The following is a 26,186-nucleotide window of genomic DNA, read 5'->3' as shown; positions in this document are numbered from 1 at the left end:
GTGTCGTAACAATGTAGAATGGATAATACAATTCATCTGATTCTAAAGTATTATATTGAAATTACAAGTACAAATGTAATCAACAGAAGATACTTAACTCATTTTGAATTAGGAATGAACTCAGCTGAACTGCGCAGATAACATAGCCTTGAGTAGCACAGGGAAAATGGAGCCTTATTATTTATTCTTGTTTAAGTCCACCTGTCTAGATTTGTTTTTTTTTTAAATTTAGAGTACCCAATTATTTTTTCTCCAATTAAGGGGTAATTTAGTGTGGCCAATCCACCTAACCTCCACATCTTTGGATTGTGGGGGTGAAACCCACGCAGACATGGGGAGAATGTACAAACTCCACATGGACAGTGACCCAGGATTCTAACCCGGGTCCTCAGCACCGCAGTCCCAGTGCTAACCACTGTGCCACATAACACCCTTATCTAGATTTCTCATGTATTCCAGTGCAGTACTGAGGGAGCACCACATTGTTGGATGGAATATTGGGGGAATGTTGCATTGAGAGATGGGTAGCACTGAGAGAGTGTTGAATTCTTGGGAGGGAATATTGAGGGAATTCAGTCTGGATAGACGGGGCAGCACTGAGGGAGTGCTGCATTACCCGAGGAGAAGACTGAACGAGTATTGCGTTGTTGAATGGTCATTAATGAGGGAGTACCGCATTCGTCAGTGGGTCAGTATTTTGAAAGTATTACACTGTCGGAGAGGTGATACTGAGGTAGCGCCCATTCAATGTGGAGTACCAAGGTCGTATTGAACTGACAAGAGGGGTGGTACGAAGGGAGTGCCGAGTTGTGGAAGGGTAAGGGCTAAAGCAGCACCGCGCAGTCAGTCTGGGAGAATGCTGCAGGTGGATGATTATAGCTAAGGGAGAATTGCATTATCCGGGAGTCAGTACAGAGGAAGCACTACACTGTAGGAGGGTCAGTGCTCAGAGCGCAATGGGACAGTAAAGGGGCAGTGCTAGTTGGGCAGTACTGGACTGTAGAAGGGTCAGTACAGAGCAAGCGCAGCACTCCTGGATCTGTCCTTAACATGGAATATTAAACTATGGTAGCATCCTGAGAAGAGCAGGAGGCATTTTCCCAGCCAATATTACATTCTCAACCAACATCATTAATAAAACAGGTTAACAAGTGTCTACCATGCTGTTGGTTTTGGAAGCCCGTTGAACTCTAATTGGGTGTCATGGTTCCAATATCGTAACAGTGACTATACTTTGAAAGCACTTAGTTAGCTGTAAAGTGCTTTGTGGTGCCCTAAGGCTGCGAAAGGCATTATAAAAATGTGAATTGTTTATTTTTGTTTCTATCCATCAAAGTGTTTTTCATTCATTCTCATTCCTGTAGGTACACACACAAACAATCGTGGAGACTGTAGCTTGTCAGGTTAGTGTGGTTTGTGCATGTACACATCGGTGTGTCTCAGTGAGCTGTGGTAATGTGAGATGTTAAGCTCAGGGTGTCCGAAGCTCATCCAATGGAATGTCTGTTTGTAAGTACTGTGTCTCATGTTTTTGCAATAAAGTACTAAAGTGGTGGAAACTCGATGCCGAACTTATTCATTAATAGGATGAAGCAGAGGTGGAATCTCTCGAATGTCCATTGCAAACAATCCCTGACCATCCAATGGAAAAAAACAATGAGGGCATCTGGGGTCATTGTAAACTTGAACCATTTTTATCAGAGAATTTCCCACTTTCCAATTGTTCAAGAGCAGCAGTTGGAGCCCCTGTTCATTCTCCGGAAGCCTGGAAATTATTGCTGTGAATACCAGTGAAGTGAATGCTCGATGCATTGGTGGATGTTACTCTGTCAGTTGAATGGAGGTATTAGTAACTTGAAAACAATCATCAGTTAAAGCTTGGAAACCAACAACATTCTGCATTTATGTACCACTTTTAACATAGCAAATCATCGCCATCCATTTCACAGGAGTGTGATCAGACAAAAAACATTGACACCAACCTGAAGAATCAGGCATTAGGACAGGCTGCCAGAAGCCTGGTCAAAGAGTTAGGATTTAAAGAATTTTTTAAATGGAGCAAGTGAGGGGTGGGGGAGGGAAGAGGCTGAGAGAGTGAATCCCAGATCTTAGGGCCGAGGCAGCTTTTAACACAAAGCCTTCAATGGTGGGAGGAAAGAAGTGGGGAAAGGGAGCAGATTGGAGGATCACAGAGATTCTGGAAGGTTCTAGGGCTGTTTTTTCTCTGATATTAAAGGTCAATACTCTGCACAGATGTACTAAACAGTGCTCAGTGTCAAACAGGTGGTGGGGAAGGATGAGCATTGTCAATACGCATTTTGAAACTCGTGATGTGATTTTGGATGATGCAATTAACTCCTGGCAGAGTCAACTTGCATAAACAAAAAATTGGAGCCAAACATTCAACAGTTGTTACGAACAATATGGAAGCTCAATTGTTAAAGTGGTTCAATTCACCTGAGAGTTTGCCAATAGATATGCCCCGAAAGATCAGTGTTTCAGTGCTTGAATAAAGGATTAGAACAGGAACAAGGTGAAGGGTGACAAACTGACAAATAAAGCCTGAGCCAAGGTTTGAATTAATCCTGTTGTGAATCTATGTGGGCGATGGCAATTGGATATTTGACCCAGTAGTCACATCTACTGTATTGATAGTGGAAACCTTGTCCACAGGTGGGGCTGGTTGGGGAAGGGACATTGAATCAAGTGGGAGGGTGGTGACCCCGCTAACATCCCACCTCCATCCAATTAAGTCCGGAGAGAGAGGCCTCATGAACACCTGCACAAATGCTAAGTTCCTGAAATGGGAAGGAGTCTACCCCTAGGAGAAGGGATAAAACAAGTGCCATTTGGCTGTGGCCCGATACATGCCTGCCCATTGTTTAACTAAATGGAATTGAGATTAATGGGGATGATTATTGGTTGGAGAGCACAACAGGAGGCCAATGTGATACCACTCATTTTGCCCTACCCCCAAGGTAAATTTATATCCTAATGTCCGTTCTGGGTCTAATTAAATAGATGGGAAATTAAGCGAAGTCTGTTATAAGTGCATAAAGCTCCTCACCAAATATTCCTATGTATTTGTTTTTTATTTCCATATCGAGCAAAATAATCCCTAAACTTTACTTCAGGAAAAGAAGGATCCAAGTGGATTTAGAATAAATCAATACAAAAGAACTGACATGAGCTGGTGTTGCCCCATCCCTTGTTGGACATTCTAGAATGAGGGGACATAGTTTTAGGCTAAGGGGTGGCAGATTTCAAACAGAAATTAGGAGGAATTACTTCACTCAAATCCTCGTGAATCCGTGAGATTCTCTACTCCAGATTTCAGTGGACACCGGAGCATTAAACAAATTTAAGGAGGAGTTGGATCGGGTTTTAATTAGTAGCGGGATGGGGGATGAAAAGGAGCAGGCAGGAATGCGGAGATGAGCCCTAGATGAGATCAGCCATGATCTTGTTGAACGGCAGAACAAGCTCAATGGGATGAATGGCATACTCCTGGTTCTTACGTCATTATACTCTTGAGGCACATCTGTCCAGTTTTAGACCCTTTGAACCTATAGATGGATTCCAAAATGGCCTGAAGCTTAAATCCTAGCTGACTGGTTTTGTTGGTGTGAAGTGATTGAAATTTAAACAATGCTGTTTGGCCGGTTCAATTTCTATTGGACTGACAACTCCTTTTATGAATTGGCAGGGCCAGATATTCAAAATAACTCTTAATGGGAGGTTCAATATTTAGTAGGGTTCTGTTGACTCAGAAAAATGTGCAAATTTCATCGAGTCACAGCAATCGGTAATTACAAATAAGCCACTGGTCAGTTCCGGTCAACCTAATATCCCCAAAAGACAGGAGAAATGCTCAGTTTTCCTCAGAATTGCTTCCATTCCAGGGCGGCATGTGGTGCAGTGGATAGCACTGAGACTATGGCGCTGAGGAACTGGGTTCGAATCCCGGCCCTGGGTCACTGTCCGTGTGGAGTTTGCACATTCTCCCCATATCTGCGTGGGTTTCACCCCCACAACACAAAGATATTTAGGTTAGGTGGATTGGTCACACTAAATTCCCCTTAATTGGAAGAAAAAGAATCGCTTCCATTCCATTGCTCCAATCCTGTCCAAAGTTTGTCAGAAATTGTAATTGTGTGGTTAAAAGGAGACTAAAAGGTCAAATGAATAATCGGATAGAATTGGACTGCCCAGAGTAACGCTGAAGAAGTTTCCTACGCATTTAAAACTGACTTGAAAAGGATTACTTTCATCCTTGTGAGGTATTTATTATTTTGTCTGTCCAGTGAGTTAGATGGAACATTGCCTCATATAATAAATACATTGACTACCTCTGATTGGCTTGTTCAACGTTAGTACAATTAATTTGATAGATTGTTTGAAACTTGGGGAGAAGAAAAAAAGTTACATTTAAACAGCATCTTTCTGATTGTCAGGTGATCCCAAACCATTTGACAGCCAATGTAGTTTTCAACTATAGCCACTGTTGTGATGTAGGAAACACAGCAGCTAATTTGTGCACAGTAAGATCCCTTAAAGAACCATGTGATGAATGGCTGGATGACTCATTTTTAATTATGCTTGTTTAGGAATAAATCCTGACCTTGGACACCACAAAAAAAACTCCCTGACTGGTGCTCCATCGCTCCAGATAATTAAAGCAATTACCAGCCAGGGTTCACTGTTCAGCTGCTGGGTACATTACCCAAAGCTTAGTCAGATCGCAACTTTTGTAAGTAAGTAAATTGTTGAGTCCAGACAGAGGAGGATTCATTGTCTAGGTTATATCCCTCCACCACGCAACATGAATGTGTAGGACAATATCTGACATGAGCAGTGATGACCCTATTACACAATCCGCCTAATTTACTGTCCCAAAGTGCTGTGTAAAGGCGCTCGAATCTCCACACACGATATGTTCATAGACGTGTTCTGCTCTGCATTGGGAGGTCAAAAGTAATAAAGCACATTCAGAACCTGAAAAGTTGGATCCCAGAGTTTACCTGTCTATCACATCTGGCATGTGGGACTCTGTTCGGACCAATATCTTTTTGACAATCAGTTCTGGAAGATAAAAAAAATGTTTACCCTTCGGCAATCAGTGGTTTAGAGTGCATGTAACTCCCCCTCTGACTGATTCTTCCTATCCTGTTTGTTTTACACAAACTGCTATTTACACCTTAGTTTTGAAAGCGTCCATCACATTTAAGGTGTGACACATGAGTCAACACTCTCGGGAAATCACACCGTAGGCATCACATTTCAAGATTTAAGCAGGTTTTCAAAACTTAAGTACAAAATTCACTGTTTCTATTCTGGCTTGGAGCCATTTTATCTGCAAACTTCATGTGAGGGGCTATGACCCTATAAAACACATAGAGATGTGCTGATTGATATCTCTAAAAAATTCAACTGGACCTATAATAGTTGAATCTATGGCTGTCTGTGACCCTTAAACAAAAGAAGCTATCTGGCAGTATTTGGGAAACTCTCAAATCGTTATCCCTGAAGAATTACTAATGACCCCCTGGTGGACTGAACAGATCAAATTCATCTGCATTTCATAACCGAGGCTTACCAAGGAGTCGAATCATTTGCTAAGATAAAGGTTTCACAATCTTCTTTTCAATCCTTAATGCCCTGTAAATCTTTCTTATCTCTATCCATCTTTTACTGTATAATTGCAAACAAGGCAATGTTGCAACGTTCAACTTGTGTTCTGAGTGTTTGGAAATAAATTAACCCTTTGATGTTCATCCCAGCTCAGGTTTGCTCCATTGTTATTAATAGAAAATTGGATCACACCAATCCAGTGGGGTTGGGAATCTCCAACTCGACAACATGTTAGTATTGATGTCAGTGCAAAATCAAGGATAGAAGGATTTTTGGCTCATGCACAATTCTCCGCCCAATCGCGTTTCACAATTCCAGTGTCGCTGGATGGAGAATCTCGCCTGTTCTGTTTTTCTATTCTTACAACCAAAATGAATAACATCACACTTACTCACATTGAGCTACAACTGCTACCTTGTTGCCCACTCTCTTAGTCTTTCTATGTACCTTTTCAGTCTCTTTGTGCCCTGCTCACAGCTTCCTTTTCCACTTAACTTTGTGTCTTCAGCAAAAATAAACACATTATGCTCAGTCTCTTCCTTCAAATCAACTATGTTTGGATTGTAAATAGCTTAGGTCTCAGCACTCATTCTTGCAGCTCTTCACTGGTGACAGCCTGCGAATTGGAATATGTTCCAATTACTCTCCCCCCGCCCCACCGTCTCGGCTTCCTGTCCAGGAAAGAATCCTCCATTCATAGAAATATATTTCTGTCAACGTTATGAACCCTTTTATTGTGTATTTAGCTCTTATGTGGTACTTATGGACTGCCATTTGGGAATCCGAGTAGACTCTATCTCCTTTATCTACCTGACTAGTTCCATTCTCAGAGGTGATGCACTTAGGCAGTACGAACATGGCAAGGGAACATATGATCAATGGCAGGACCCTGGGAAGCACCGCGCATCAAATGGATCTTGGTATGCATGCACACCGGCCCCTTAAGGTAGCAGGTCGATAAAGTGGTTAAGAAGACATATGGTATACGTGTCTTTATTAGCCAAGGCATAGAGTTTAAGAGCAGGGAAGTTATGCTGGAACTGTATAAAACATTGGTCAGGCCACAGTTGGAGTATTGTATGCAGTTCTGGAATCCACATTACAGGAAGGATGTGATAGCATTGGAAAGGGAGCAGAGGAGATTTACCAGCTTGTTGCCTGGGCTGGAGAATTTTAGTTGTGAAGAGAGATTGGAGAGATTGGGATTGTTTTCCTTGGAGCAGAGGAGATTGGGGGCGACATGATTGAACAAAGAACAAAGAACAAAGAAAATTACAGCACAGGAACAGGCCCTTTGGCCCTCCCAGTCTGCGCTGATCCAGATCCTTTATCTAAACCTGTCGCCTATTTTCCAAGGATCTACTTCTCTCTGTTCCCTGCCCGTTCATATATCTGTCTAGATGCATCTTGAATGATGCTATCGTGCCCGCCTCTACCACTTCCGCTGGCAAAGCGTTCCAGGCACCCACCACCCTCTGCGTAAAAAACTTTCCACGCACATCTCCCTTAAACTTTCCCCCTCTCACCTTGAAATCGTGACCCCTTGTAATTGACACCCCCACTCTTGGAAAAAGCTTGTTGCTATCCACCCTGAGGTGTATAAAATTATGAGGGGCATAGATAGAGTAGGCAGGATGAAACTTTCCCCTCCGTGGAGAGATCAATAATCAGGGGGCATAGATTTCAGGTAAGGGGCAGGAGGTTTAAACGGGATGTGAGGAAAAACCTTTTCACCCAGAAGGTGGTGGAAGATTGGAACTCGCTGCCTGAAAGGGTGGTGGAGGCAGAGATCCTCATAACATTTAAGAAATATTTAGATGTGCACTTGGGATCACAGGGCATACAAGGCTATGAGTCAAATGCTGGAAAATGAGATTAGAATAGTTAGGTGGTTGTTTTTGACCGACACAGATGCGATGGGCCAAAGGAACATTTCTGTGCTATAGATATCTGTGACTCAAATAACTTGGTCAAACTCTATTTCCCTTTTATGAGACGATATTGACTTGGTCAATATTTCGATGTCCTAATAATAGTTTCCAGTATTTTCCTCACAACTGATATCAGGCTAACTGGCCTATAGTTCTCTATGTTCTCCCTCCTTCCTTTCTTCCAATCACTGGGACAGTTCGAGACTCGAGAGAATTTTGGAATATCATTGCCAGTACATCCATTATCATTGCAGCTTCCTCTTTTCGAACACGAAAACATAATCCATCAGGGGCGTCATTCTCCGACCCCCCAGCGGGTCGGAGAATGGCTGTTGGCCGCCGTGAATCCCGCCCCCGCCGGTTGCCGAAGTCTCCGAAGGGAGAAAAGTCGGCGGGGCGTTAATGGCGCCGCAGACGTCAGAGAATGGCATGGGAGTGCGCAAGGCAGCCGATTTTGGGCCTGCCGATATTCTCCCTTCCGGATGGGCCGAAGTCCCGTCGACGTGATGACCGGTCACGTCGACGTATATCAAACCTCCTTTTCATCGGCGTGACCCTGTGCTCCAGGCTCACGCCGACCAGCGTGGAGGTGAGTGACGGCCTGGGGGGTTGGCCGCTGGGCAGGCGATGGCGTGGCCGCAGTCTGAATGTGTGGGGGAGAGGTGTGTCTCGGGTTGTGTGTGTGTGTGCGCGGTGGGAGGGGTGGTTAGAGTGGGCTGGGCTCCGGGGGAGTGCCGGGAGGGGGGTCCGTGCCGGGGAGGAGGATGGGAGGTCCGTGCCGGGGAGGGGGATGGGGGGGTCCGTGCCGGGGAGGAGGATGGGGGGGGGGTCCGTGCCGGGGAGGGGGATGGGGGGGGGGCCCGTGCCGGGGAGGGGGGTGCGAGGGCAAGTGAGTTGGTCCACCTGGCCACGTGCCAGCCTCCAACAGTTGGACCCATGCGGTCCATGCCACCTGGCTGGGGGGAAGGAGGGGATATGGGCAATGATGACATGTCGTCGTTCCCCCCCCCCCCCCCCCACCAGGCCGTCATGTTTTCCGATCATCCAGCGATGTTGGCTAAAGTCTATGTTGCCATGGATGAGGAGGAGGAGGAGCATGCCAGAGAGGCGGCGCAGGCTGCCGCAGAGGGGCAGGCGGCAGCCGCCCAGGCTGGAGGGACACCTGACCGACCGGGCGAGGAGGGGGAAGAGGACGTCGCGGCCCCACGGCAACGGAGGCACCCGAGAGCGCCCCATGTGTACCGGCCCCGGCAGTCATACCAGGACCTCACGGACCGGGAATGCAGGAGGAGACTCCGGATGAGGCGGGAAACCGTGGCACACATCTGCCACCTGCTGGCACACCTGTCACCGCGTGGCACTGGCGGGGGACACCCTCTCCCCGTGTCCGTCAAGGTTACGGTGGCCCTGAACTTTTATGCAACGGGGTCATTCCAGGCACCAAGTGGGGACCTGTCCGGCATATCGCAGACAGCGGTGCATCGGTGCATCCGGACAGTGACAGATGCCCTATATGCCATGGCGCACCGCTACATCCGCTTCCCTGTGGACCGGGCCAGCCAAGATGCCCGGGCCGTGGGCTTCTCTGCCGTGGCCGGGTTCCCCATGGTCCAGGGCGCGGTTGATGGGATGCACGTCGCCGTGCGGCCACCTGCAGATAACAGGGCCGTGTTCACCAATAGCAAGGGGACCTATTCGATGAACATACAGGTGGTCTGCGACCACCGCATGATGATCCTGCACGTCTGCGCCTGTTACCCAGGCAGTGTACACGACTCATACGTGTTGTCGCGGTCATCCATCCCCGGCATGTACGAGGGATGCCATCCCCGGCTGAGGGGCTGGTTGCTGGGCGACAGGGGCTACCCATTGCGATCGTGGCTGATGACGCCTATACGGAGGCCACACAATGAGGCGAAGAACCGCTACAATGATGCCCATGTAGCGACAAGGGGAGTGATAGAGAGGTGCTTTGGCGTGCTGAAGATGCGTTTCAGGTGCCTGGTCCTCTCTGGGGGCGCCCTCCAGTATCGGTCAGATAGGGTCGGCCGCATCATTGTGGTGTGCTGCGTCCTGCACAACATAGCCCAACAGAGGGGCGATGTGCCGCAGGCAGAGGAGGGCGGAGTGGAGGAGCAGCAGGAAGAGGCGCAGTCCTCCCCAGATGAGGGGGATGGGGGCAATGGTCAGGGCAGACGGGCTACACACAGGCGGGTGGCTGTCCACCGTTACCGGCTGGCCCAGCGGGCACGGGACAGACTGATAGCCGCCCGCTTCACTGACTAGATGGGCGTGGGAATCGGGTAGTGTGGCCACAGACCGCACACCAAGCCAACAGCCGACCACCCACACCCCCCACCCATCCACCCACCCAGCACCCTCACCCCCCTCCCCAACCCCACCCACCCCACCCGCATGCACAACCCCCCCCCCATTGCCGATCCACCTGCGGCACAATGGCAGGGCTCACACAGTTGCGGGTGGACGCGTGTCTATTGCAGGCCATGGAGGATGATGACAATACGCCCTGCGATGAGCTCCTGGCTCCACATCGTTGGACGATGTCTGACCATCCACCATCCACCCGGACAATCCCTGCATGCGGCTGTGACACTGCAGCGCACGGTCCCGTCCTCTGCCCGGGGGGATGTTGATGGCGGCCCAGGGGGAAGGGGGCAGACTCACCTGGGGCTGAGGTAAGACCACCCCTTGCGCTCAACGTACATGACACCCCCGCATGCTTTGGACAGAGCACAAAGGCAGCTTCTGTAGGTGTAACATTGACTTTAATAACCAAAGGAGTTCATGCACGTGCCCGAGATCCTAAAATTCAGCTGTGCCCTGCACCCGTGCCAACTTACTCAGTGTCTAATTGTTTGGCCTTACGGGCCCTTTGACTACGTCTACGTGGTTCCCCAGACGGTACAGCAGAACTGGAGGTGGACTCCTGTGATTCCTGCCCTCTGACACAGGATCCCTTTGGTGGCCGTTTGCTGGGGCGTCCTGGCCTAGAAGGGCCAGGCTGCGGCCCGGGCGACTGGGATGGCGAGCTGCCAGCCTGTCCTGCCTGTTGCCCACCCGATGCACCTGGGACGGAAGGGGGGGAGTCCGAGGTGTCGCGGTGTTCCGGGACCTCCCCTACAGTGGGAGCCGGGACGGACCACACCATCTCCTCCTCCCTCGGGGTGCCCGATGGCCGCCAGGCCTCTACATGGGTGGGGGATACGAACGGACTAGCCATCCGACGCCCCCCCGACATCTGGCGCTGCCAGTCCTGGAGGCCCGTGCTGGTATCGACAGGGGTCTGCAGGTTTGCAGCCATGGAGCCCAGGGGGTTGGCAAACCCTGTCTGTGACAGTGCGACCCCAGCTCGCACATGGCCACTGATGCCAATGCCCTCAGCGATGGCCTGCTGAGACTGGGCCATGGCCTGCAGAGACTGGGCCATGGCCTGCAGAGACTGGGGTATGGCCTGCTGAGAGTGGGCTATGGCCTGCTGAGACTGGGCCATGGCGTTGAGCGCCTCTGCCATCTGGCGCTGAGCGCCTCTGCCATCTGGCGCTGGCACTGGCTCAAGTCCTGGGCCACAGACTCCGCCAGCACGGAAAGCCCCAGGCCTCGCAAGCCGTTCCCCATGTCTGACACCGTCGCACCCATTGCCTCCACCGCGGACGCCACCCGTGCGGTGTCGGCCTGGGTGGCACGCATGACCGGCACCACTCCCAGCTCCTGGACGCGGGTGGACTCCTCCACCTGCGAGTGCAGCCGCCGCAAGCCGGCCGTCACCCTCTTCGCTCGTCTCTGGGTCGGTGGTTGCATCGGATCTATGGGTGGGTGAGGTAACTCCAGGAACCCGGGATCCATCTGGGCGGCAGATGTTCGCTTGGGCTGGGCTGCCCTCCGATCGCCCGGCCACTCTGCTGCTCCTACCTCCACCTGCTGTACCAGTACGGCTGTGTTGTGCGCACCAGTGAGTGTACCAGACGCCTCATCACTAAAGTGCCCAACCGAGGTGAGTGTTTCTGCGATGGTGGAGGTTGTTGGTGACAGCAGTGGCGTTGTGTCGTGCTCTTCGTCCCACTCTGAGTCCATGGCACTTTGGGGTAGGGGTTCGTCTCCACCCATCCACTCTAAGTCACTGTCCGGTATTTCGTCTTCCTGGGAAGTGCTGTCCTGCGGGCGTCGCATGCCGGAGGGTCCAGGTCTCTCCGTCTCAAGTGGCCTCCGAGGGGCATCCTGCAGGCGTCGCATGCCGGAGGGTCCGGGTCTCTCCGTCTCCCGTGGCCTCCGAGGGGCATCCTGCGGGCGGTCTGCATCTGCGGGGATGGGTGCCTCGACGTTTGCTCCTGCGATACACAATGAAGCATGCATGGTTAGACACGCAGGCAGTGGTCAGGTGATATGGGGGAGGGGGATATAGGGGAGGGGGGATATGGGGACGGGCTGTCGGTGGCTCACTTGATAGTACGCCCCCGACCTCTGCATCAGCAACCTCCCGGTCCTCAGGTCCGCCAGCCAGGCCCTCCAGGGCCCTTTCCTCGTGTTCGGTCAGTGGCCTCTCATCAGTGGGGCCTCCTCCAGTCCTCACATGCTCCCTGGTGTTGTGTGCGCGTTTCTCCTGTGGTAGGGGGGGGGGTGGTCGTGGCAGGGGTAAAAGACAACAGTGTTAGGCAGATATATGAATGCACGCCATCGGTTGCACGTGTATTGCAGAGGTTAAGGTTAGGGCTGGATTCACTTGGGGATATGGGGGAGGGGGTATATGGGGGAGGGGGGATATGGGGGAGGGGGGATATGGGGGAGGGGGGATATGGGTGATATGGGGGAGGGGGGATATGGGGGAGGGGGATATGGGGGAGGGGGATATGGGGGAGGGGGATATGGGGGAGGGGGGATATGGGGAGGGGGGATATGGGGGAGGGGGGATATGGGGAGGGGTGTGTGCGCTCTCTGACCTTAGTAATATTCGTACTGCACTCTTTGAACTCCAGAGTGTTCGTGCTGTGCATTCTCTGAACATAGAACGTAGAACAGAGAACAGTACAGCACAGAACAGGCCCTTCAGCCCTCAATGTTGTCCCGAGCCTTGTCCGAACCCAAGATCAAGCTATCCCACTCCCTGTCATTCTGGTGTGCTCTATGTGCCTATCCAATAACCGCTTGAAAGTTTCTAAAGTGTCCGACTCCACTATCACAGCAGGCAGTCTATTTCACACCCTAACCACTCTCTGAGTAAAGAAACTACCTCAGACATCCCTCCTAGATCTCCCACCCCGAACCTTATAGTTATGCCCCCTTGTAACAGCTACATCCACCCGAGGAAATAGTCTCTGAACGTCCACTCTATCTATCCCCCTCATTATCTTATAAACCTCTATTAAGTCGCCTCTCATCCTCCTCCGCTCCAAAGAGAAAAGCCCTAGCTCCCTCAATCTTTCCTCATAAGACCTACCCTCCAAACCAGGCAGCATCCTGGTAAATCTCCTTTGAACCCTTTCCAATGCTTCCACATCCCTCCTACAGTGAGGTGACCAGAACTGCACACAATACTCCAAATGTGTTCTCACCAGTGTCCTGTACAGTTGCAGCATAACCCCACAGCTCTTAAACTCAAGCCCCCTGTTAATAAACGCTAACACACTACAGGCCTTCTTCACGGCTCTATCCACTTGAGTGGCAACCTTCAGAGATCTGTGGACATGAACCCCAAGATCTCTCTGTTCCTCCACATTCCTCAGAACCCTGCCGTTTACCCTGTAATCCACATTCAAATTTGTCCTACCAAAATGAATCACCTTGCATTTATCAGGGTTAAACTCCATCTGCCATTTTGCGGCCCAGCTCTGCATCCTATCAATGTCTCTTTGCAGCCTACAACAGCCCTCCACCTCATCCACTACTCCACCAATCTTGGTGTCATCAGCAAATTTACTGACCCACCCTTCAGCCTCCTCCACTGTTGGGGTTGTTTTAAACTAATGTGGCAAGGGGATGGGAACCAGATTAGGAAGTTAGAGGAAGTCAGTAAAGAGGCAGCAACTAAAGCCAGTAAGGTACGAGATAATAAACTCAATGTGACTAAGGGGAAGAGTAGACAGGGAAGAGATGATGATCGCAAAGGGACAGGTGGTCTGAGGAGCATTTGTTTTAATGCGAGAAGTGTAGCAGATAAGGCAGATGAACTTGGATTTGTACCTGGGAATATGATGTTATTGGTATTACTGAGGTTGCAGTAACATTGTTGGGACTTTACTACAGGCCTCCCAAAAACGAGCGTGAAGTACAAATATGTCAACAGATTATAGAAAAACGTAGGAGCAATAAGTTGGTTGGGATGGGAGATTTTAACTTCCCCAACATTGATTGGGACTCATGTAGTGTTGGAGGCGTAGATGGAGCAGAATTTGTAAGGAGCATCCAGGAAAGTTTTTTAGAGAGTATGTAAATTGTTCAACTCGGGAAGGGGCCATACTGGACTTGGTATTGGGGAATGATCCCGGCCAGGTGGTTGAAGTTTCAGTCAGTGATTACTTTGGGAATAGCGATCACATTCCTTAAGTTTTAGAATACTCATGGACAAAGACGAAAGTGGTCCTAAAGGAAGAATGCTAAATTGGGGAAAGGCCAAGTATAACCAATTTCGGCAGGAGCTAGGGAATGTGGATTGGGAGCAGCTGTTTAAGGGTAAATTCACATTTGAAATGTGGGAGTCTTTTAAGGAAAGGTTGATTAGAGTGCAGGACAGACATGTCCCTGTGAAAATGAGGGATAGAAATGGCAAGATTAGGGAACCATGGATGACGGGTGGAATTGTGAGACTAGCGAAGAAGAAAAAGGAAGCATAGATAAGGGGCTAGTACACCCTGAACCCCATACGACTTCACTTTTTCCATCAACCTGCCATGGGAAACTTTATCAAACGCGCGGTTGCCGTCCTCTCTGACACTGCCCTGCAAGAAGATGGTGGCCAGATCTTGCGGGGCCGCGGAAGGAAGGAAGTCCTCCTTCAGAGAGGACGGCCCGACGATCGGTGGGCACCCATTGCGGGCCATGCCACATTTGAGGTACCCCCCGGTGCAGGATCCCCCCTCCCCCCTCTGCAGGCCACCCCCCCAGCGTTCCCGCACTGTTCCCGACGGCAGCGACCAGGTGTGGATGGCGCCGGGGGGAACCCACCATTTTGGCCTGGCCGCTCTACCCATTCGGGCCTGAGAATAGCGGGGGTGCCGGAGAATCGCCATTTTGGGTATCTCCGGCGAATCTCCGGCCTGCGGCCCGCGGAACTCGACGGGGCTGTACCCGCCGCTTGGGAGAATCGCGGGAGGGCGTCGGACCGGCGTCCCGGGAAATTTTGGCGGCCCAGGCGATTCTCCAAACCGGTGCTTGAGTGGAGAATCTCGCACCCTGTCTAGGCGACTTAAAACTGATGAAGCTTTGGAGGAATATCGGGAAAGTAGGACAAATCTCAAACGTGCAATAAAGAGGGCTAAAAGGGGTCATGAAATATCTTTGGCTAACAGGGTTAAGGGAAATCTCAAAGCCTTATATTCGTATATAAGAAGCAAGAGGGTAACTAGAGAAAGGATTGGCCCACTCAAAGACAAAAGAGGGAATTTATGCGTGAAGTCAGAGGAAATGGGTGAGATTCTTAATGAGTACTTTGCATTGGTAATCACCAAGGAGAGGAACATGACGGATGTTGAGGCTAGGGATGGATGTTTAAATACTCTAGGTCAAGTTGGCATAAGGAAGGGGGAAGTTTTGGGTATTCTAAAAGGCATTCAGGTGGACATGTCCGCAGGTCCGGATGGGATCTATCCCAGGTTACTGAGGGAAGCGAGGGGCGAAATAGCTGGGGCCTTAACAAATATCTTTGCAGCATCCTTGAGCACGGGTGAGGTCCCGAAGGACTGGAGAATTGCTAATGCTGTCCCTTTGTTTAAGAAGGGTAGCAGGTATAATCCAGGGAATTATAGACCTTTGAGCTTGACATCAGTGGTAGGCAAACTGTTGGAGAAGATACTGAGGGATAGGATCTATTCACATTTGGAAAAAATAGACTTATCAGTGATAGGCAACATGGTTTTGTGCAGGGAAGGTCATGTCTTACAAACCTAATAGAATTCTTTGAGGAAGTGACAAAGTTAATTGATGAGGGAAGGGCTGTAGGTGTCATATACATAGACTTCAGTAAGGCGTTTGATAAAGTTTCCCATGGCAGGTTGATGGAAAAAGTGAAGTCGTATGGGGTTCAGGGTGTACTAGCTAGATGGATAAAGAACTGGCTGGGCAACAGGAGACAGAGAGTAGTGGTGGAAGGGAGTGTCTCAAAATGGAGAAAGGTGACTAGTGATGTTCCACAGGGATCCGTGCTCGGACCACTGTTGTTTGTGATATACATAAATGATCTGGACGAAGATATAGGTGGTCTGATTAACAAGTTTGCAGATGATACTAAGATTGGTGGAGTTGCAGATAGCGAGGAGGACTGTCAGAGAATACAGCAAAATATAGATAGATTGGAGAGTTGGGCAGAGAAATGGCAGATGGAGTTCAATCCAGGCAAATGCGAGGTGATGCATTTTGGAAGATCTCATTCAAGAGCGGACTATACGGTCAATGGAAGAGGCCTGGGGAAAATTGATGTACAGAGAGATCTGGGAGTTCAGGTCCATTGTACCCTGAAGGTGGCAACGCAGGTCGATAGAGTGGTCAAGAAAGCATACAGCATGCTTGCCTTCATCGGACGGGGTATGGAGTACAAGAGTCGGCAGGTCATGTTACAGTTGTATAGGACTTTGGTTAGGCCACATTTGGAATACTGCGTGCAGTTCTGTTCGCCACATTACCAGAAGGATGTGGATGCTTTCGAGAGGGTGCAGAGGAGGTTCACCAGGATGCCTGGTATGGAGGGTGCTAGCTATGAAGAAAGGTTGAGTAGATTAGGATTGTTTCCATTGGAAAAACGGAGGTTGAGGGGGGACCTGATTGAGGTCTACAGAATTATGAGAGGTATGGACAGGGTGGATAGCAACAAGCTTTTTCCAAGAGTGGGGGTGTCAATGACAATGGGTCACGATTTCAAGGTGAGAGGGGGAAAATTTAAGGGAGATATGCATGGAAAGTTTTTTACGCAGAGGGTGGTGGGTGCCTGGATCGCTTTGCCAGCGGAAGTAGTAGCGGGGTGGGGGGCATGATAGCATCATTTAAGATGCATCGAAACAGATATATGAACGGGCGGGGAACAGAGGGAAGTAGGTCCTTGGAAAATAGGCGACAGGTTTAGATAAAGGATCTGGATTAGCGCAGGCTGGGAGGGCCAAAGGGCCTGTTCCTGTGCTTTCATTTTCTTTGTTCTTTGTTCTCCTCCAAGTCATTGATAAAAATCACAAATAGCAGAGGACCCAACACTGATCCCTGCGGTACACCGTTGGTAACTGGTCTCCAGTCTGAATATTTTCTATCCACCACCACTCTCTGCCTTCTATGTGATAGCCAGTTACCTATCCAATTGGCCAAATTTCCCTCTATCCCACTTCTCCCTCCTTACTTTCTTCATGAGCAGACCACAGGGAACCTTATTGAATGCCTTACTGAAATCTATGTATACAACCTCAACTGCTCTACCTTCATCTACACACTTAGTTACCTCCTCAAAGAATTCAATCAAATTTGTGAGGCAAGACTTACCCTTCACGAATCCATGTTGACTATCCCGGATTAAGCTGCATTTTTCCAAATGGTCATTAATCCTGTCCCTCAGGACCTGTTCCATTAACTTACCGACCACCGAAGTAAGACTAACAGACCTATAATTACCAGGGTCATTCCTATTCCCTTTCTTGAACAGAGGAACAACATTCACCACTCTCCAATCCTCTGGCACTATCCCCATGGACAGTGAGGATCCAAAGATCAAAGCCAAAGGCTCTGAAATCTCATCCCTTGCCTCCCAAAGAATCCTAGGATATATCCCATCTGGCCCAGGGGACTTGTCGACCCTCAGGTTTTTCAAAATTGCTAATACATCTTCCCTCAGAACATCTACCTCCTCCAGCCTACCCGCCTGTATCACACTCTCATCCTCAAAAACTTAGCCCCTCTCCTTGGTGAACACTGAAGGAAAGTATTCATTCAACGCCTCTCCTGTCTCTTCTGACTGCATGCACAAGTTTCCACTACTGTCCTTGACCGGCCATAATATAAATATAAAAGGTCATTTGTGTTAAATCTGCAAACCTGGTGAATGGATTTTATTAGGTTCAGCCAAAGACCTCAGTAATTTTTAAATAACATTAATTTCACTTGTTTTGCTACTCCGGTTCAAGTGGGGTTGAAATTGACCGTGCACTAACCCAGGGGGCTGTGACACTGCCTAATTTTTAAAAAATATTTATCATTTGGTTTGTGAGGTTTGATTGTGGACTGCGTTTATGTTTCAGACAGTGAGGGAATGCTCTCATTCTTTCCTCAGGAATAAAAAACCAAATGACCGAGCATTGAAAGGTTCCTCACCGTTTCCCTTAATCCCATATGGGAATGTGTGAAACAGATAGTTTGGCTTGTGCCACCAATCACCCGCAATGCTTAAAAATAAATTGGTATTTCGAATAAATCTGAAAAAGAAAACACAAGATCAGGAGGCAAGAGATTAGAATGTAGCAAACAGTCAAAATGTGGAACGGCTGAAATCCCGAGGATATGAGTAGGCAGCTTACTTTGGGAAGATCTGTTCACTGCGTTTGTTTGACTGCCAGGTTGGACATTCTGTATTTTGACTATAAAGAAACAGACAGGTTTATGCATAAAGAGATGTTGCTTCATATTTGGTATCATAAATTGGGTATTGTAATCATATCCATCTACAGCAGAACAAACCATCTCCCATTTCTAAACTGCAGTGTGACCACTACACCCTGTGGGCATGATTTACCGGTTGTGCCCCCCCCCCCCCCCCCTCCAAGATATATTTCCAAGTCAGGATGGTGAATGACTTAGAGGGGAGGTTCCAGGTGGTGGTGTTCCTTATGTCTGCCGCCCTTGTTCTTCTTGACGGTAGAGTTTATTTGTGGGTTTGGAAGGTGCTGTCTAAAGCAGCCTTCGTCAGTTCCTAATGTGCAACTTGTAGATGATGCACTCGGCTGCTGTCCATCAATTCTGGATCGAGTGAATGTTTGTGGAAGGGGTGCCAAAGAAATGGGCTGTTTTGTCTTGGATGGTGTTGAGCTTTTTGACTGTTATTGGAGCTGCATTCATCCAGGTAGGTGAGGAGTATTCTATCACACTCCTGACTTGAGCCTTGTAGATGGTGAACAGGCTTTGGGGAGTCAGGAGATGAGTTCCTCGCTGCAGGATTCCTAGCCTCTGATCTGCTCTTGTAGCCACAGTATTTATAATGCTGGGGTTGGAATAGAAATTTGGGAAGGAAGAGCATCGAAGAGGGGAGGAGAGGAACATGAAGGGCTATGGCTGTAGAAGAGAATTGAAGACAGGAAAATAGAAAATAAGTTAAGAAAACATGCAGATAGAATGATGGGCTTGATCCAGAGTGTCCGCTAAACTGTGCATGTAAATGAACAAGCGAATGCTATAAATGTTATGGGCCTGGTTACTTCATAATCAAGTTAAATAAACAGCTGATAGTAATTGGAGAGAATGGGAATAGAAAGGAACCAATAGGAAGGAGTCCTGTCCTGTGTGAAAGCCAAAAGTCTGGTGCTGGGATAACATTGATGGAGGATGGAGTTGTGTTCAAGTTGGAAGACAGTCATAGTGAGTGAAGTTCAGAAATAATTTGAGGACAGAGTTGCAGAGAATACACTGAGATGGCTTTCCATTTCTGGAGACACGCGAGGAGATGAAGCACTCACTTATGTCAGTTTCTGAAGCTTGTTCTTCCCTGAACAAGCCAATGGCCTGATGTCAGAGGCTTTGGCTTGAGTGAAAAGAACTGTTACCAAATTAAGCGACAGGAAAAAGAGGCAAGTGATGAAAGTTTTTTTCAAACCAGGGGAAGGTGCACAGTGGGGTTTCCCAAGTCAGTACAAGGCGGCAGCTTTTCATCATGAGGTACAGTTTCAAAATTTGCCAAAGAAATGAAATACGGAAGCTTTGTGAACGGGGAAAAGGATCGCAATAGACATCAAGAGGAGGTCAACTAGCTGGTGGAATGGCTGGGCAGACATGTGACAGATATAAACCAACTGATGTCCCTCAGACAAGTTTGAAATTATACATTTTGGTGGAAGCTTAAGGAGAGGCAACATAAAATAAAGGATACAATTCTAAAGGGGGTGGAGGAGGAAGGAGTCCTGAGGGTATATGTGCCCAAGGTAGCAGTTTGTGAAAATGATTAAAAAGGTACATGGTATTCTGGGCTTTGTAAATGAGGCACAGAGCACAAAAACAAGGACATTGACAAACACTAGTTTGGCCTCAACTGGATTGTTGTGTCCAATTCTGGTCATCAGACTTTAGATCTTCAGAGAGGGTGTAGAAAAGATTGATGGGGATCATTCCAGGGATGAGGGACTTCAATTATATGGACAATTCGGGTAAGTTGATATTGTTCTCCTTAGGGAAGAAAAGGTTGAGAGGAGATTTTCTGAGGTGTTTAAATCACAAGGAGTCTAGGAAGGGTAGATAGAGAGACATTGTTCCCATTGGTGGAAGGATCAAGAAACAAAGGACACGGATTTAAGGAAAGTGGCAAAAGAACCAAACACAGCAGGAGGTAAAACTTTTCTATGCAGCGAGTATTGCTAGGATTCACTGCGTGAGAGTGTGGTGGAGGCAGTTAATTGTGTCTGTCAAATGAATGTTAGATAGTGGCACAGCAGTTAGCATTGCTGCCTCACAGCTCCCGGGACCCAGGTTTGATTCCGGCCTTGGATAACTGTCTGTGTGGAATTAGCACGTTCTTCCCGTGTCGCAAGCGTTTCCTCGGGTGCTTCAGTTTCCTCTCACAGTCGAAAGGTGTGCAAGTTAGGTGGATTGGCCATGCTAAAATTGTCCTTTTGGCGTGCAGGTTAGGCAGTGTTACAGGGTTGTGGCGTATAAGGTGGGGGAGTAGACCTCGGTCGGGTGCTCTGTGAGAGCGTTGATGCAGACTTGATGGGTTGAATGGCCTCCTTCTGCACTGTTGGGATTCTATGGATATTCTATTCTCTAAGCACTGAAGGGAAGAGTTTTGGGGGCTACATGGAAAGATATGGGGGAATGGGACTAACTAAATTGCTCTTGCAGAGATTCACACAGGCTTACGGGCTAAATGACCTCTTCAGTGCTGAAACCATGCTACAATTCCTATGATAATTCACTACGACGGCTGGAAAGGGAGGATCTGTGGTCCACAGGTTTTGTAATGTTTCACTGTAATTCCTGCTGGATGCATTGAGGGACAAGAGGGATAGAATATTCAATGTATTATTGTTTTAATGAAGAAACTTGCTGTCACAACAAAGGATGTCCGGATTGAGATGTCTGAGAAGGTCAACAGCAAGAATATGAAGCCAAGATCTATAGCCAGTGCTGGAAAAATCTCAATGATCTTACTCAATCAGGAAAGGTCATTACCGAACCCTTTTTAACAATCGCCGGCTGTGCTCTCGATCCATTCCATCTTCTCCCTCATGCACCATTCACACAACAGGAACAATGTGAATTGATAAAGCACCTTTAGCATAGCAAAATAACTCCAGGGGCTTCACAGGGTTTTCAACAAACAAAATTTGACACTGAATCATAGAGTCATAGAGGTTTACAGCAAGTAAACATGTCCTTTTGCCCAACCTGTCCATGACACCCAGTTTTTACCACTAAGCTAGTCCTAATTGCCCGCATTTTGGCCATATCCCTCAACACCATTCTTTCTTATATAACTGTCTAAATGCTTTTTAAAAGACAAAATTATACCCGCCTCTACTACTGCCACTGGCAGCTCGTTCCAGATACTCAGCACCCTCTGTGTGAATAAGGTGCCCCTCTGGGCCCTTTTGTATCTCTGCCCCCTCACCTTAAACCTGTGCCCTTTAGTTTTAGACTCCCCTACCTTTGGGAAAAGATACTGACTACCTATCTTATCTATGACCCTGATTATTTTATAGACCTTTATAAGATCACCCCTAAGTCTCCTACGCTGCAGGGAAAAAAGTCCCAGCCTATCCAGCCTCTCCTTAAAACTCAAACCATCAAGTGGCGGTAGCATCCTAGTAAATCTTTTCTGCACTCTTTCTACTTCATTAATATCCTTTCTATAATAGGGTGACCAGATCTGTGCACAGTATTCCAAGTGTGGCCTTACTAATGTCTTGAATAACTTCAGCAAGATGTCCCAACTCCTGTATTCAATGTTCTGACCAATGAAACCAAGAATGCCGAATGCCTTCTTCACCACCCTGTCCGCCTGTGACTCCACTTTCAAGGAGCTATGAACCTGTACTCCTCGATCACTTTGTTCTATAACTCTCCCCAACGCCCTACCATTAACTGAGTAGGTCCTGCCAAAATTCAATCTCCCAAAATACACCGCCTCACATTTAGCTAGATTATCTCCCATTTATCGGCCCACTGGCCCAATTGATCAAGATCCCGTTGCAATCCTAGATAACCTTCTTCACTATCCACTATGCCACCAATCCTGGTGTCATCTGCAAACGTACTAACTATACCTCCTAACTTCTCATCCAAATCATTGATATAAATAAAAAATAACAAGTGGACCCAGCATTGGTCCCTGAGGCACACCGCTGTTCACAGGCCTCCAGTTTGAGGCCTTCTGTCGTCAAGCCAATTATGTATCCAATTGGCTACCTCACCCTGCATCCTGTGAGATTTAACCTCATGCAACAACCTACCATGAGGTACCTTGTCAAAGATCTTGCTAAAGTCAATGTAGACAACATTGACTGCACTGCCCTCATCTACCTTCTTGGTTACCCCTTCAAAAAACTCAATCAAATTCGTGAGATATGGGGCTGGATTCTCCCGCAATTGACGGGATGGCCCGACGACAGTGCCAAGAACGGCGCGAACCACTCCGGCGTCGGGCCAACCGGAAGTTGCGGAATCCTCCTAAGGGCTGGCGCGAGTTGGTGCATGCGCAGACCGGCCGGAGTGTTTCCTGCGCATGCGCAGAGCATCTCATCTCCGCACCGGTCATGGCAGAGCCCTACCGAGGCCGGCGCAGAAGGAAGGAGTGCCCCCACGGCACAGGCCTGCCCGCACATCAGTGGGCCCCGATCGCAGGCCAGGCCACCGTGGGCTCCCCCCCCAGGCAACCGTGCCCCCCCCCCCCCCCCGCCCCAGGACAGATCCCTCCGTGCCCCCTCGAGGACTCACCTAGCTGGCCTACAAACCAGGTCCCGCCGTGATGGACCATGTTCATTTCACGCCGGCGGGACTGACCAGAAACTGATGGCCACTCGGCCCATTAGGGCCCGGAGAATTGCTGGGGAGGGGCCGCTGCCAATGGCCCCCGATCGACGCGGCGTAAACCCCGCCCCGCCCAAGAACCGGCGCCGGAGAATACGTCAGCCGGCGTTGGAGCAGTGCGGCGGGATTCACACCGCCCCCCCGGAGATTCTCTGACCCGGCGGGGGGTCGGAGATTCCCGCCCATGATTTTCCACTCACAAAGCCATGCTGACTGTCCCTAATCAGTCCTTGCCTCTCTAAACGCCTGTAGATCCTGTCTCTCGGCATACTTTCTAACAACTTACCCACCACAGACGTTAGGCTCACCAGTTTGTAGTTCACAGGCTTTTCCCGGCAGCCCTTCTTAAACTAAGGCTGCTGGGGGACCTGCAATTTCAGGGACCAAAAGATTGGCCAAAGAGGTAGGTTTTAAACATGATTTAGAGGAGGACAGAGAGAGTAGCAGGCATTTGGGGAGGAAAACTCAGCACTTGAGTCCCAACAGCTGGCAGCACAGCCACCAATGGGGAAGTAATTCAAATTAGGAATGTGAGTAAGGCCAGAATATGAACAGTGCAGATATCTTGAAGGGTTGTTGGGCTAGACAAGGCTCGGGAGAGGGGAGAGGCTATATATGGATATGAACATCAAGATGAGAATTATAAAATCAAACCATTGTTGGACTGGGAGCAATTTAATGTTAATGAGCACGGGGGGCTGGGTGAATGGGACTTGATGCGACTGAAGCTAAAGACAGCAGAATGGGTGGCTGCTCAGGGAATCATTAGAATTGGCAAGTCCACAGATACTGAACGCATGGATAAGAATTTCAACAGCTGGTGAACTGATGCAGGACTGAGATGAAGGATACTTTGAAGGTTGAATTAAGCAATCTTGGGAATGGAGAGGAGTTTGGTCACGGGCTCATCTCAGCATTGAGGAGAGGACCAAGAGTGAAAACAGTTTGGTTCAACTGAGACACTGGCCAGGGTGAGGGCTGGACTCAATGGTGAGAGAACAGCTGCTGGATTCTCCGCCTGCGAGATCCTCTGCCTCGCCGGCAGCGCGCACACGCCTGCACGTTTCCCGACGGTGTGGGGTGACCCAAAATGGGAAATGCCATTGGTCGGCTGCAGGAACGGAGAATCCCGCTGCCGGAGGGGGGCGCGCCGTGCCGGAGAAAGGGGCTGGTGAGATGGCGAATCCAGCCCTGACTTTGTGGTAGGAGCCAAAGGTACTGGCTTGTCTTCCCAACATATAACATCGTTTCTCATCCCCACGCTCGTTTACCCACAACCAATCACAACACATCCTGATCCTTACTTATTAAGTTAGCTCAATTCCCAATTCCTCATTTCTTGACATCCTTATCTCATCTCTGCTATGCTGCTCAACCTGCATCTCCTCTCAGTCATACTGCTTAATTGGCACTGTACAAACTTACCACAAACAAATCCCATTCGTCAAGGGTCACTTCCCATTTCACCGTAAACACAAAATCCACATACATCCTTACTGGCCACTTTTAGCACAGCCCTGCCCACCTTGCAGCAGAAGAGACCACAGGAAATGGTGAAGAGAGCCAGCGGCACTGGAGAATGCCCAGGTTATGTAGACATGACCCCAGTGAAGGTTAAGTGAAGCCTGTGATGCCTTCAATATTGGCAATGGCATGAATTGACTGATTTAAATATCACCCACCTCATTTCCCACAACTGCCTCTTCAACTGATCACAACTTCGCAACCATTAAGGTCAATTCTTTATCTGCCCATTTAGATTGCCTAAAAACCATTATTACATTTTCACTCTTTGTTTCCTTCTCAGAGAGCCTCTCATAAAGAACACAATTCCCTGTCCATAGAGGCGGTTATCGTGAGTCCTGAAAAAGCAGTGTAAGCAGAATCTTTGAATACTTTTCAGACAGAGGTGGTTAGATTTTTGGTCAGCAAGGGAGTGATAGGTTATCGGGGGTGGGGGGGTTGTAGGCGGGCTGCAGATTATTGTCAGATCAGCCATGGTCGTATTAAACGGTGGAACAAGTTCAAGGGGCTGAATGGCCTACTCCGGTTGCATGTTCCTTTGGTCTCTCTTGAGGATGCTTGGGCACAACCTACATACCTTCTGGAGACTGGCACATTGAATAGGTGAGCTAGTCAGAAAGGTGAGATGGCACCTGTAAATTCTCCCAGCACAACTGAGCGGGAGCAGAAAGGGCAGCGGAGAAGAATACTAGTGGACATGACGCCCTGCTCAGAGGGTAGGAATATCCAACTGTATGGAAGCAGCCATGAGAAGTAGAATATTGGCGGCACAGGTACAAACATGAGGGATTGACAGTCCTGCCAGGCACTGGCTGATGTTGTTGTAAGAACGTAGCTGAGATTTTCAATACATCCTGCTGATTGTACAGCCTCAGTATACAGTTGGTGAGGAGGATGACAGGGAATTTATTAAAATTAAGGGAATAAGCAATTATACTTACAAACGAGCAAAATCAAACGTTTTGACTTTTCTAAATCTGCAAGAGAAAAATAAAACGCTAAAATAAGGAAGCCAAACGCTTACAAGTTACATAGACTGAGTGAGTTCCTGTTGCATCAAACAACAATAATGAATAGGCTACATATTCCTGGGGTGGGTTTCTCCGCACAGCGATGCTGGAATTGTGAAACATGATCGGGCGGAGAATTTGGTGTCAGCCGAAAATTGAGGTTGGAGCCGGGCGCCAAACGGAATGCCATGCTCCCATCCCTCAACAGCAGTGTGATTGCGTTCTACACCACACAACGGTGTGTGCATGCAAACACCATTGGCTTATCATTAATGGGCCCAACCCGGCATTTTCTGGGCCTCCCGCGATGCTCCACATCCGCCAGGAGGAATTATCGATGGAGAGGCTCACCTGTGATATCTGCTATCGGGAAACAGACCTTGTTGCTGAGGGGGAGAGAGGGGGTAAGAAGAGTGCCCAACATCGCTATAGTGTGCTGCCACTTGTGTCGCTGGCTGGGGGGCATTTGCCAGGGCTGGAGGGAGTAGTGGGAGGAGGGGGGCCAGGAGGTGGGATGAGGGGCAGGGTGGCCGGGCAAGGACCACCATTGCTGCAGCCGACAAATCTGCCATCCAGCTGCGCATGTCGCTGACTGTCCACTGTGAACTTAGCACCATGGGTCTTTTGGGTGCCCCCCCAGCCGACCCATCAACAGTAG

The 26,186-nt window shown here is 48.8% G+C and overlaps 1 protein-coding gene across 5 annotated transcripts in view; it reads right to left on the bottom strand.

Moving 5' to 3' along the window:
• Nucleotides 1-26,186, bottom strand: part of LOC140398299 (CMP-N-acetylneuraminate-beta-galactosamide-alpha-2,3-sialyltransferase 4-like) — a 189,815-nt gene that overhangs the window by 107,273 nt on the left and 56,356 nt on the right. For all 5 annotated transcript variants that reach the window (XM_072486825.1, XM_072486823.1, XM_072486821.1 and 2 more), the window contains 4 exons: nucleotides 25,460-25,495; nucleotides 18,281-18,340; nucleotides 18,078-18,178; nucleotides 5,022-5,082 (listed from right to left, as the gene is read on the bottom strand). In XM_072486825.1, coding sequence (XP_072342926.1) covers nucleotides 5,022-5,082; nucleotides 18,078-18,178; nucleotides 18,281-18,340; nucleotides 25,460-25,495 — 258 coding nt within the window. The remainder of the gene's footprint in view (nucleotides 1-5,021; nucleotides 5,083-18,077; nucleotides 18,179-18,280; nucleotides 18,341-25,459; nucleotides 25,496-26,186) is intronic.

This window comes from Scyliorhinus torazame, chromosome 21, assembly GCF_047496885.1.
Source record: "Scyliorhinus torazame isolate Kashiwa2021f chromosome 21, sScyTor2.1, whole genome shotgun sequence".
NCBI classification, from domain to species: Eukaryota; Metazoa; Chordata; class Chondrichthyes; order Carcharhiniformes; family Scyliorhinidae; genus Scyliorhinus; species Scyliorhinus torazame.
This window is presented reverse-complemented; position numbering and strand designations above follow the sequence as displayed.